The sequence below is a fragment of the Octodon degus genome, unplaced genomic scaffold, assembly GCF_000260255.1.
Source record: "Octodon degus isolate 3935 unplaced genomic scaffold, OctDeg1.0 scaffold00049, whole genome shotgun sequence".
NCBI classification, from domain to species: domain Eukaryota; kingdom Metazoa; phylum Chordata; class Mammalia; order Rodentia; family Octodontidae; genus Octodon; species Octodon degus.
This window is the reverse complement of record NW_004524625.1, coordinates 3,993,688-4,006,534: the sequence shown is the minus strand read 5'-3', so window position 1 is coordinate 4,006,534 and position 12,847 is coordinate 3,993,688. Positions and strand designations below refer to the sequence as shown.

General features: G+C 43.1%; 1 protein-coding gene across 2 annotated transcripts in view; it reads right to left on the bottom strand.

The window, feature by feature from the left end:
- Aamdc (adipogenesis associated Mth938 domain containing) overlaps positions 1-12,847 on the bottom strand; it is a 24,261-nt gene that overhangs the window by 8,828 nt on the left and 2,586 nt on the right. The window contains exons 2-3 of one of the 2 annotated variants that reach the window (XM_023716738.1): positions 11,325-11,411; positions 8,857-8,998 (exon numbers count right to left, since the gene is read on the bottom strand). In XM_023716738.1, the coding sequence (XP_023572506.1) occupies positions 8,857-8,988 (132 nt within the window). In that variant the 5' untranslated portion in view covers positions 8,989-8,998; positions 11,325-11,411. The remainder of the gene's footprint in view (positions 1-8,856; positions 8,999-11,324; positions 11,412-12,847) is intronic. The other variant, XM_004632531.2, reaches the window with a different exon arrangement.

Below are 12,847 nucleotides of genomic sequence, written 5' to 3'. Positions count from 1 at the left end.
TTTTTTTTTTTTTTTTTTTTGCAGTACCAGGGATTGAACTCAGAACCTTGCCCTTGCCAGGCAAGTACTTAAATTCTACTGAGCTATTTCCCTGACCCAAAAAGGCACAATGAACATTTTTTTTTGTTTGTTTGTATATAGTACAGGGTCTACAGGGTCTCCTGTTCACATCGTACTAGGCACTGGGATTACAGGCACACTCCACCAAGCCATCTCAATCACCTCAGCGTGCCCCGGAGGCGGGGACAGCATGGCACATGGAGGATCGAACCCTGGTTCCCATGTCTGTCTAAGGTGCTTTGATCCACTGAGCTATCTGGACAGCCTAACCTTGGAGATTGGAGACTGCGGACAGCTGCTGGGCTGCTGGGTCACCTGGGCCACTAGGACTAGTGAGGTCTCTGGCAGCCGCTCCGCTGCACCCCCGAGGTGTCCCTGAATCATGGGCGCGGATGCCAGGGCTGCGGGCTGCAGGTCGAGGCCTGCGTGAGCACCAGCCTGCTGTGCAGGGAGCTTCAGCCACCGCCGCTCCTGCCGAGCCTGTCAAGCTGCTCTGGTCCCCGCACGTCCAACATGGTTCCTGTCCGAGGCTATCAGGCAACGTGAGCTTGTAGCAGCTTTTCTCTTTCCATACAGGAAAGCTATTAATTTGGGGGAAATGTCCAGCTACCATCCATCAAACAACACTAAAGGAGAGAATAGCATCTTTTATGGCTCAGAGATCTTGATGAATTTAAAAATTACACTTTTAAAGAATTTCTTTTACCAAAACTGAGGGAGCAGAAATGAGGATGGGCAGTGGCATCGTGTATCTGCTGCAAGGGAAGGCTCCCACTTCTTACATGCCCTGGCGGCCTCCTTATCCTTCCGCTGACTCAGGGCTCCCAAGTCATCTGCCGTGATCCGCTCCTCCCCAGCCAAGGCTGCTTGTTCACAGAGCTTGCGGCAGCCTTCGGGCGCCCTTCTCAGAAGTGTTTTAAAATGCGTGAAACAGTTGGGGGGATGGAGAAAAGGAAGGAAAAAGCAAAAAAAAAGAAATATAGGCAGATAACTAATTACTCTTAGTTCATTAAAAAGGTTTGTGCTAATACTGTTCGGACAACTAAATGCAGATACCTTATACTCTTGAGTAATAAATTTAAAAATAACAATACACAATGTATTAATCATTGTTACCTTCCTATCCTATTGTTTGGGATTTTTTTTTTTTTTTTGAGATAGTTTACTGTGCAGTTTGGGTTGGCTTTGTGCTCATTTTTTGTAGTCCCCAGGCTGGTCACTAACTGCGAGAGATCCTCCTGGCTCAACTTGCCGAGTGCTGGGATTACAGGGGCACACCACCATGCCGGGTTGTTCTTTTCTTTGAAACCAAACAAAACAACAAAAAAGCATAAAACAAGCTGAGTGCGGTGGCACACACCTGTAATCCCTGCACTCCAGGAGGCTGAGGCAGGAAGATCACAGGGCGTCCCAGGAAAACTTGGGCTACATAGTGAATTTAAGGCCAACCTGAAGTATATGAGATCTTGCTGAGGGGGAGAGGGAAGGGGAGAGGGAGGAGAAAGGGAGGGGTACGGGGAGGAGGAGGAGAAATGCTCAGAAAGGGGGCTGGGGAGATGGCTCAGTAGAAAAACTGCTTGCCTGGCAAGTGCAAAGGCCCAAGTTCAATCCCCGGTTCCCCCCACCCCACCCCAAATGCTCTGAAACCTAAGGAAGTGCTCCACATTGTTTTGGATTATGGAACATTTTAGATTTCAGATTTTTGGGGCTGGGGAGATGGCTCAGTGGAATAAATGCTTGCCTGGCAAACACAAGGACCTGAGTTCAATCCCCAGTTCAACCCCCAGTTCTGAAGAAGAAAAAAAAAAAAAAGATTTTATATTTTTTGGTATCTATGTGAATGTAGTGGTATCTCAAACTAAATCTACTGTACAATTTTGGGGAAGACGGCCACATTTGTGTGGCGAAGATGGGTATAGCTGTGCTGCCACCTGATGTGAAGTCTGTGAAGGGAAGCACACATTTATTGAATGCCTTTGAGAGCCAAACCGTGAACAGAAGCACCCGTGAACTGAGTGATAGGTGAGACTCAGTCTCCCAGGCGCCTTGCCCCAAACTCTCTCCCCCTTCATCCCATGCAGAGCTAAATCTAAAGCCACAGAACAGGTCCACCTGACTTTGACCTGGGCAAGCAATCGCGAAACTCTTTGTTAACATTAAAGGTCCCCCACAGACCAGGTAGTCGGCTAAGATTAGCTCTCCCTCAGCTATTCCAGCCCATGATCACCCTCCCTAAAAGATCCTGTAAAGTCCCCTGTCCTCCTTTCTTCACTGCTGTCTTGGTCTGCTAGATAGCCAGCCTGCTTGATGCTCCAATAGATCTTCTACTTGTGTCAGAATGCCTGGTCTGGTTGATTGCATGGGTTTCTACCTAACACCGAGATGTTCCTATATTCTGAAATCCAAAAAAATGCTAAAACTTGGAATACTTCTGGTCTCATTTTATACAAGGGATTCTCAACCTGTAGTGGCAGAATGCTAGGGTTTTTTTTTTTTTTCTTTTTGGTGCTGGGGATGGAACTGGAACCCAGGAACTCACTCAGGAAGATACTGCTCAATTACACCCTAGCCCCAGTATTGTTGTTGCTGTTGGAGACAATGTCTCACTCTGTTGCCCATACTGGCCTTGAACTCACAGCAATGCTCCTGACTCAGGCTCCCAAGTACTGGAAGAATTCCTTTTTTTTTTTTTTTAGGCTCCCAAGTACTGGGACTACAAGTGTGTGCCACCATACCTGGCATAGATCTAGCATTTTTTTTAACATGGTAATTTCATAGCAGCTGCTTCCAATGTAAACCACTAACAGTTTCTAGTGTTTAAAACTATAATATACGTGCTTTTATATGATGTGGATCCTAAATGAGGGTGTTTACTTTATTTAGAAATCAGAAGGGATCTTAAAGAACTAAGCAAATGAGGCCAGGGAGATGGCTAAGTAGAATAAGCGCTTCCCTGGCAAACGTAAGGGCCTGAGTTCAATCCCTGGTTCTGCCAAAATAAATAAATAAACAAACAAACAAACAAACAAACCAACCACATTGTAGATTAAAAAAAAAAAAAGAAAAAAACAACCCTCAAAGGACTAAGCAAATTTTTAAGTGCTGACTTCAAAGTTTAATCCCTGAATCAGAGTCAAGCCTGATCTATTAGCCTCAACAATCAAGAGTCATAGGACCCATGGAATGGGGGAACTGTCAGTGTCAATCTGGTACACTTTCAAGTCTCCTGTGAAAACAAATGCCTGCAGGGTGGAGGGATAGCTGAGCCCTGCCTCCCATGTTTGCAGCCTCCTGTTAAGTCTACTTCCATAAAATAAGTGAATGAATCAGTGTTTCCCAAGATAGGCCATCAACTGAAGACATTTCTCCATCATTCTACTCCAACACTGTGCCATTAATTTTACATCTATGATGTGCTTTTCCTACTAGTAAACTACTTATCCCAGCTTACCAGAGACCAAAGATGGTACCTTCTGATGATTCCCCAAGGACAGCCTCAAAAGTCTTCGAGGCCCTTCTTGGCTACTCCTACTATACCTTCTTGGTTCAAAAACTGAAGCATTACAGGTGGCTTTTTGTTGCTGCTGTTGTGTGATTCCCCAAAACACTGACTGAAGGCAAAAATGGGTGCTTTGTCATAAAGTCAGACTGCCTCCAAAAGAAGGGGGGGGACTAATTTCTATTGGTTTATTGAAAGGAACAGTTAATGCTTAATTTTTTGACCAATTTTACAGGTTTATATCTGAACAGCTACTTTGAAGATAACCATTGTTGAATTCTTGTTCTTTAAAATTATAGTTTCTAATGTTTTAAATTATTTTTTATTCTCTTTCAAATAAAAAAAGGAAAAACAAAAAAAAGGAAAAGAAAAGAAAAGAAGAGTAGAGTAAAGTAAAGTAAAGTGGGCTGAATCCATAACAAAAAGAAACAAAAGAAAACCCAGCTCCCAGTGAAGAGCCCTAGCCCACTGTAGAAGGTGGAGCTGTGCTGGCACATGCGGCTCACTGACAGTGAGTAAATGACAGCATACATCTAAGTTCATTCTGAATGCTAGAAGGCTTGAGATATCACAAAGGACTCAAAGACTAAGGGATTACAAACCTGTCCTTTCATTCTTTGGTGTTTCCACCTTCTAGCTGGTTTTCAACTTTTACTTGACTGTGTGTAATATCTGATCAGTCCACCTTTGAACTCAATCTCAGTCCTACGAGTTTACCTTCAAGATGCTTCCAACTAAGAAAACAGGATTATTCCCTGTGGATTTACTTACTCTCTTGGTATTTTGAGACAGTCTTGTTTTCTATAATTCAAGCTGGCCTTGAACTCATTATGGAGCCAAGGCTGGCCTTGAACTTGGGGCGATTTGCTTCAGCCTGCAGAGTGCTGGGATTGTAGGTGTGTAATCACACCTGACACAGCATTATGAAAAATATGGGCATTGACGCAAGCAGACAAACTGAGTAGTGTGATGTTCACAAAGCAGATTACTCTGTACAGTGGTGAGTGAAAAAATGGTGAGGGGGGAAATAAAAACAAGCATGCATATGTTTGTTCATTTTTCCAAAAAAAGTAGTTGATAAAATATGAAGCAATAAAAGTAGATAACTGCAGGGAGTCAAGAATGTGATGATGAGTCAGGTGTTCTGAGACAGCGATTGAGACTGGGCAAAAATTTATACTATTCATACTACAGTGGCTTGGTGGGTTTGATATTTTCCAAAATAAAAAAAATTGAGATAAAAATTTCCACATTTCCTTTAGGTTTCTTTGGGTGGCTGCTTATTGGTTTTAATTTTATCCTTGTATTATATCTTCTTTTAAAAAAAATCAATGTTTTGTCATTTTGAGGCAGGGTCTTGCTTTGTAGTTCTGGCTGGCCTTGTATTTGTGATCCTCCTGCCTTAAGCTCCTGAGCGCTGGGAGGACAGGTGTGTGCCCCCACACCTGACTCTACGCCTCTTATAGAAATAGAGAACACGAAAAATACCTGGCTATCCCTCCTTGGAGGGCTGGATGTCGATGGAAGGAAAAAGGCAGCTCTGGATATACAGAGCTTAAGTTACTCAAGGAACATCTCACATGCAGGTGCCCAACATGCAGCCAACCCCTGTCTCAGTTACTTTTCTCTTACTGATGGGACAAAATACCTGACACCCCAAAATCAGGGAAGGAAAAGTTCACTTAGCTCAGTCTGTGGAGGTTTTAGTCTGCACTGGGCTGGCTCCAAGGCAGAGTGACACATGGCAGAAGGCAGGAGTCATGGCGGCAGAACACAGTAAAAGCAGTAAGAGCAAAAAGGGAGGAGCAGTGCGGCACCAGCAGAGAACAAACCCCTCTCCCTTCCTTCCAGAGCCTTCTGGCTATCTGCGCCAGGCCAGCTGTAGCACTCACAGCATTGGATTACGAATCACAATTCCTAGAAGCCTGCCCCGTGACTACATGAGGCTTTGGGGGAGCATGTAGACACAAACCCTAACAACCACCATGGTAGTCTGGATGACTGTTTTATCGATACTTACTTTTCTTGCTCTCCTAATATTGGCAGAATGTACTTGTATGTTCAGTTGACAGTTGGATACTGATGCTGCTGAATCTGTGGTAGGCTGGCCTCAAACCTGAGGTGACCATGGAAGTTACTTGCTCAGAGGGGCTTGTGCCTGAGCTGTGGATATCACGTAAGAACAGGCGACAGTACCTCACTAACCCAGGGAGAAGAGAACCACAAAGCTAAGGCTGGGTGCAGGGTCCTGGGTTGGGGCCCCAGTGCTGGAGGAAAAAAGACATACACAGCAGAGTCCATGTTGTTAGTGTGTCAACTGCAGCTTGAATAGGTGTTGCCCAGTCAGAGCCATCGGCATGAGAATAGGTGGGTATTATTGTACCTCATTACGTTTTGGAGTACTTTGTTAAAGAAACCTGGTGAATGGTACTATTGGATATTTAGAGCATAAAAATAGCTTGAGATGGTACTTCCATCAGCTGGTTATAAGAGTAAATTTGGTAGAGCCAGTGTGGAGTCGCGCTCCTAAAATCCCAGCAATCGGGAGGCTGAAACAAAAGGATCACTGAGAGTCTGAGACCAGCCTGGACTACAGAGTTCAAGGCAAGCCTCAACTGCATAGTGAGACCCTGTCTCAAAAAGAATAAAAATAAATCAATAAATCAATCAATAAATTTGTTAGCCTGAAGAAGTATTCCCTTGACACTCTCACTTAACAGACTGCTTATGACATAACATTTGACATATACATGAAAGCACTTAATGAATAAGACTATAAAAATGTAAGTTAGGGGCCAAGGAGATGGCTCAGTGGAATGGGTGCTTGCCTGGCAAGCACAAGGGACTGAGTTCAAAACCCTGGTTCCAGCAAAAAAAAAAAAAAAAGTAAGTTAGCATCTCTTATCATAAGCCAACCTTGCGGGGAAGGAGAGAGCGACTAAGTCTTGAGCACTACTAAGTGCTAGGCCTTGTGCTAGCTGTCTGAGGAAGACATTACAAAAAACAACTATGTATCATGTATCAGCCATTATGTAGAACCTTTTTCAAAGATTACATTTATTTATTTAGTTTTTTTGAGATGGGGGTCTCACTATGTAGCCCATGCTGGCCTTGAGCTTGCAATAATCCTACTGCCTCAGCCTCCTAAGTGCTGGGATTATAGCTGAGTGCCAATACACTTGGTTTTCAAAGATGATAAGGTTTAATACCAAAGTGACCCTATAAAGTAAATTAGTTTTTAGGCTTCAACAGCAAGAGACCAATTCAGTAGGTATGGAGACAGAAAATAAAGGATCTATTTCTACCATTACAGCCTGAGGGGGAGTTCCACTGACCCATTTCAGACTGAAAATTATTAAAGCCAACAAAAAAAGAAAGAAAAAATTCAAAATCAAAATCCTCCACAAAACAAGAACAAACTTCAAGAATTCAAAGCCTTTGGACATGACCCAAGAGCAAAGAGCAAATGAAGAAACATCTGTTTGAGACAATCTGAAGCCAGGCACAATGGTGCATCCCCATAATCAGTTACTTGGAAGCAGGAGGCCATAGCTAGCAAAGAGAGAGAAAGAGAGATGGGGGGAGGGGGAGGGAATGAGAATGGACTCTGTCCCTAAAAAATTATAAGCTGAAGTGGCTGAAGCACTTGGAAGAAAGTGAGACTGTGGCATTCAAGTCAGGACTGCTATCTGCCTTGTCCCTGAGTTCTGTGAGGCCCAGAGTTCTACTCCAGACTGCTGCAGTGAAGAGTGTGGAGTTTGGGATCCCTTTCAGCTTTAACTGGAAGGTCTGCTTCCCAGGAAAGGCAGCGCTTTGGGGATTTTCTTTCAACCACAAGCTTTCTGCTGCTGGGGCCATATCTCTGAGAGCAAGGAGGAGGGGTAGGGGTTCCCCCGCCTATTTTTAATATATTTGGTACAGGGTCTCACTATACAGCTCAGACGCATAGTGATCTCCTGTTTCAGTCTCCACAGTGATGGGATTACTGGCATGTACCACTATGCCCAGACTTGGTGGCCTGGACTTGGTAGTTGGCTCAGCGAGCTCCGGGGGCTGGGCAGGCACAGCATGTGGTGCTGGGGATCGAACCTCAGTCCCCGCACTTGCCTAAGCAGGTGCTTAGTCTGCTGAGCTATCTTGCTGGCCTTGGGGTTCCCTTTGTTTAAACTCTACTTCTACTCAGAGAAAGGAGGCTCTACCTTAGACATAGCAAGTGAAAATACTGGAGGAAGTGCAAATCAAAACCACAAAGTGATAACACTTCACACTCAATGAAATGCCTAGGGCTGGGGAGATGGCTCAGTAGAATAAGCACTTGCCTGGCAAGCGCAAGGGCCTGAGTTCAATCCCCAGTTCTGAAAAAAAAACAAAAAATAAAAATAAAAAAATAAAAATAAAAAAATAAAAATCAAAGTGATGTCTAACCAAAACAGGGAAAAAATTAATTTTGGTAAAGAGGGATGTGGCAGCATGAAGTACCAGCTCCACCCCAGGTCACGCTGAGACAGCAACTGAGATGGACTGGGCGTAGTGGCGCACGTCTGTAATCCCAGCACTTGGGAGGCTGAAAACAGGAAGATCACTATGAGTCCAACCTGTGTAGTAAGACCCTGTAGACCCTGTGCTAAATATCCCCATCCCAAAAAAAGAGGGATATGGAGTCACTCAAGCTTCATGTGTTGCTGGTAGAAATGTAAAATGATGCAGGTACTTTGGAAGGCAGTTTGACAGTTCCTCAAAAGATTAAACAGTTCTCAAATGACTGAGCAATTCCACTCCAAGGTATACATCTAAAATGGTCCAATTATTCCATTTACATGAAATGTCCAAAGGAGGTACATCTACTACAGAATGTCAGGAGCTGGGGGGGAGGGGCGGAGGGATAGGCACTGCTTGCTAAGGAATAGGGAGTTTCATTTTGGCATATACATACATTTTATGTAGTTTGGAATTGTTATTGATACAAATCTCATGAATATAAAAAGTTTACTGAATGACGTACTTTAAAAGGGTGAATGTAATGGTAATGAACTATATCTGGGAAGAACGGAGGGCAGGTGGAAAGAAGGAGGAGAGGGAGGGAAGAGGGAGAGAAGGAGAGAGGGGGAGAAAGAGAGCGGGGGGAGGGAGAGAGAAAGCGAGACAGACAGACAGATAGGCACATAGACAGACAGAGACACACAAACACACAGATGGGAGAGCAAGGGCTGAGAGGCTTTTCATTTGTCTGCTGAAGCTAGGGAGGCCGAGTGTGCCTGGCCAGCCCCATGAAGTGTCACCCAAACCAAACACCTCACCTCAGTTCCGGTTTCTCTCCAGTCCCAAGTCCGACTCCCTCCTGGCCACACTTTGCAATCCTTATAGGTTCCAGTCGAACCTTGTACTTTCATTTGCCCCCATGCGAGAGAAACAATTTCGGGGGAAGACATAAGTACCAAACTGAAATATGAAAATAAAAACTGTGTTAAGTCAGTTGAGACAGCTCCACAACACAGACCGTAAGCAATTCCACTTCTCCAGGCCTTAGGAAGTTATCTTGCTTATATGTGAGGATGCTGCTGAGGTGCCCACTGAGCACAAGGCCCTGAGTTTATCTCTAGCACTGAAAAAAAAAAAAGGTAAAAGGAAGCACCTTTTTTGCTATGTAGCTGTCACTTACTGTCTGGAAGTGTAAAAAGCCACCAGTATTCTTGGAATCCTGGGTCACCTAAGTGCAGAATCTAGTTACTGCAATTACAATACTACTCCAGAGGTCTGAGAAGTTTTTTTTTTTTTTTTGGTGGTACAGGGAATCGAACTCAGGACCTTGCTCTTGCCTCGGGAGATAAAAGGTGGAAATTCATTTCAGCATGATACACTGAGGAGGCTCACATATCTCCAAAAAGAAACTATACAGCTGGGGAAAAAAATGTCAAAAAAACCACTTGTCACTAGAAATAAAATTAAAGGCAACCCATAAACTGACAAACACTTAATCAAGGAAACCACTGAATTTCAGATAACAGCTTTTTTTGTTTTGTTTTTTGTCTTTGCTGTTCTTACCCGGCTCTGAGTCCATTCCTTAGCCCAGTTTGCCGGCACCAAAGTTCATCTAGGTTGGGCATGAAAACGAACAAACTTTGTACTAGTGCCAGAGGCAGTTCACTTGATTAGGAGCATTATCAGTTCAGAATGCTCTCAATGGCAAGAAAAGATTGACAACAGAGGCAGGGACTTAAGAAACAGAGATGACCTAATGGTGGAGGACTTTATAAACTCCACACATCCCAAGTGATCAAAGACCTAATAGCCTAATTTTCCAGACACTCCAGGCTAACGGAGTCTGAGCACAGAAACGGGACAAACAAGGCTCAAAGAATACTGGTAGGATGTAAAAATCAGTGAAAACAAGAATTTGGAGTTCACGCTTCCACACTGACCTATCAGTATAGCATGAAAGTCTTAAGTAGCAGTGTTTGAATAAAATCTCGAATGACTTTTTTTTTTGCTGACTAGCAAGTTTTGCAGAAAAGAGATCCCTAGAATCCAGGATTAAAAAATAAAGAGGGGGATAAGGAGAGGGGGTAAAACATAAGCAGAAATTTCAGTGGTCATATAATATGTGGAAGACAGAAATGACAGCTTTCTTGTGGGGGGGTCACACTAGAGATCGAACCCAGGGCCAAATGCTTTGTGGGGTAGTGCTCTGCCCTTGAGCTACATCCCCACCCTTTATTATTTTGAGGCAAAGTCTCACTCTGTTAACTAGGCTGGCCTCAGATTTGTGATCCTCCTGTCTCAGAAGTGCCTCAGCTTCAATGTTTTTTTTTTGGTGGTACCGGGAATCGAACTCAGGACCTTGCTCTTGCCAGGCAGGCATTTATGCTGCTGAACTATCTCCCCAGCCCTCAAATTCTCTTCTTATAAAGAAGCACCTCAATTAAATTAAGGCCTCAACCTCAGCAACTTTCAACCTAATTATCTGCTGAAGGTGCAATCTCCAAATATATTAACTTTGGGAGGTCATGTGAAATTTAAGGAGACACAATCCATAGCAACTAGTGAGTCTTGATTGTTGTTGCTTTACTGTAACTTTTGAAACTAGGAAATGAGTTTTCAGTTTTGTAATCTAAAATTAACAAAAATACATTCTGGGTTCTTCACAATCCCATATAAACAGTGAGGTCAACTTGTCCATTTCCGCAAGGATGCCAGCTGCACCTCAGTGGGACCCCACCAAGTCTAATTCAGTTCAGAGCCCTGGCTGTGGTACTAAGTCTTCTGTGCTGGCAACGGAGCTCAGCAGCAGCGCTTGCCTGTGTGTGGTGCAAGGCCTGGGTCTGCTTCCCAGCACTGAAGGAAATTTAAGTCTTCTGATCTATAAATACGGGTTGTCTTTTTATCTGTCATAATTTCCTTTAAAATATTTTATTATTCTAGTTCTTTAAAAACTTTATTTTCTTAATAGCTAGCTCTGGGGGCCCATTCTGGCAGGCTAAGAAAGGAGGACCTTAAGTTCCAGCTCAGCCTGAACAGCTTAAGGAGACCTTCTCTTAAAAACAAAAAAACAAGAACTGGCTGGAAATGCAGCTCAGTGTGACTGCCTTGGGCTCAATCCTCATTACTGCAAAACCAGCCAACCAGATGAAACTAAAACACACACACACACATAATTTCTTGATGTTACTGTAAATGTAATTTCTCCCTACTTCTCCTTGGGCCAGTGTTTCACGATGCTATCCGGGCGGGACTCAATCAAACTGCTGGGATCTAGTGATCCTCTTACCTCAGCCTTCCTCCTGGATAGCTGAGACTACAGGCCCAAGTCACTGGGAGGATTATCTTGTTAGTTTCAATGATGGATTCTTCATTGCTAGTGCATAGAAATACATTTTATTTTTGACTTTTTATCTTGAATCCTGCAAACCTGCTGAATTTATTACTTATAACAAATTTTATTTAACACTTTTTTTGTACTCTTAGGATTTCCTACATATACAACCATGTCAGTTAAGACAAAGCTTGTTTTAATTATATTATTGGCTGTTAAGCAAACATTGCATACCTGGGATAAATCACACTTGATCGTGGGGTACTTGTAAGTTATTTTTTAAAAGTAAGTTATTCTCGGGGCTGGGGAGATAGCTCAGTGGTCTAAGCCCTGCCTGGCAAGCACAAGAATCATTCAATCCCTGGTACAGAATGCAGTGACAGACCTGGAACCCCAGGTGTACTGAGCTCGCCACCAAAACAAGGTGTGGTGGTGCATGCCTGAGGAGACTGAGAAGGATCACCACGAGTTTGAGCTGTGTAGCAAGGCCCCATACTAAGTGAATATTAAAAAAAAAATTTCTTAATATCTGTGATACGTTAACGCACGGTGGTGCACACCTATGATCTCAGCACTTAGGAGGCTGAGGTAGGAGGCCTGGAAGAGTTTGAGGCCAGACCAGAGTACACAGCAAGACCCAGGAGGAAGAAGACAGGGGGAAAAGGAGGTTATATATTTGTATCTTGTGTTCTATTTTTATTTTTTCATTTTTAGTATAGTTCCGATCTAGATATATCAATCAGGTTGATTTTAAAATTCATTAATGAGCCCTTTCAATTTGGTAACTATTACTATAGGTTGCAGTATTTTCAAAATATGTAATGAGGACAACGTGAACACTGAATACATGAAAATCGAAGTGGAGTGCTGGAATGGAGTGTACTGTATTTATACCGAAATTCAGTTTTGCTGGGACTTGTTGGAGGGAACCCCAGTTGCCAGTATGACATACATAGGAGGTTCAGGGCAAGGGCTATTCTCAAATTCACAATTTCTTTTTTTTTTTTTTTTTTGTACCGTAGATTGAACCCAGGATCTCTGTACTGAACCAACTACATCCTCAGCCCTTTTAAAATTTTTATTTTGATACAAGGAAAGTTTTGAACTTGTGGAAACCAGGTGCTTGGGACTACAAGCTATGCCACCATGCCTGGCTTATAAATTGGGATAAGAATTTTATATTGCTAGCCCCGCAAGGCAATAGATGGAAGGTAGACTTCTGGGATGCGTGTTATCTTCTTTTCAAGAACAGACTTTGCAAAGGCATGGCCTAAACCTGGCTTTGTAGTGATACTTATCCTTTTTTTTTTTTTTTCAAAGTTTTATTGATAAACAGCAATGAGACAGTTTCAAATCAAATTGGAAGTACAGTTTCAACAAATAATACACTGTTTATATTCTTCTTAGTGGTTAATTGCTGTACAAGATGCGGACTTGTGATCCTATTTACAAACACCATTAGAACAAATCATTCTATT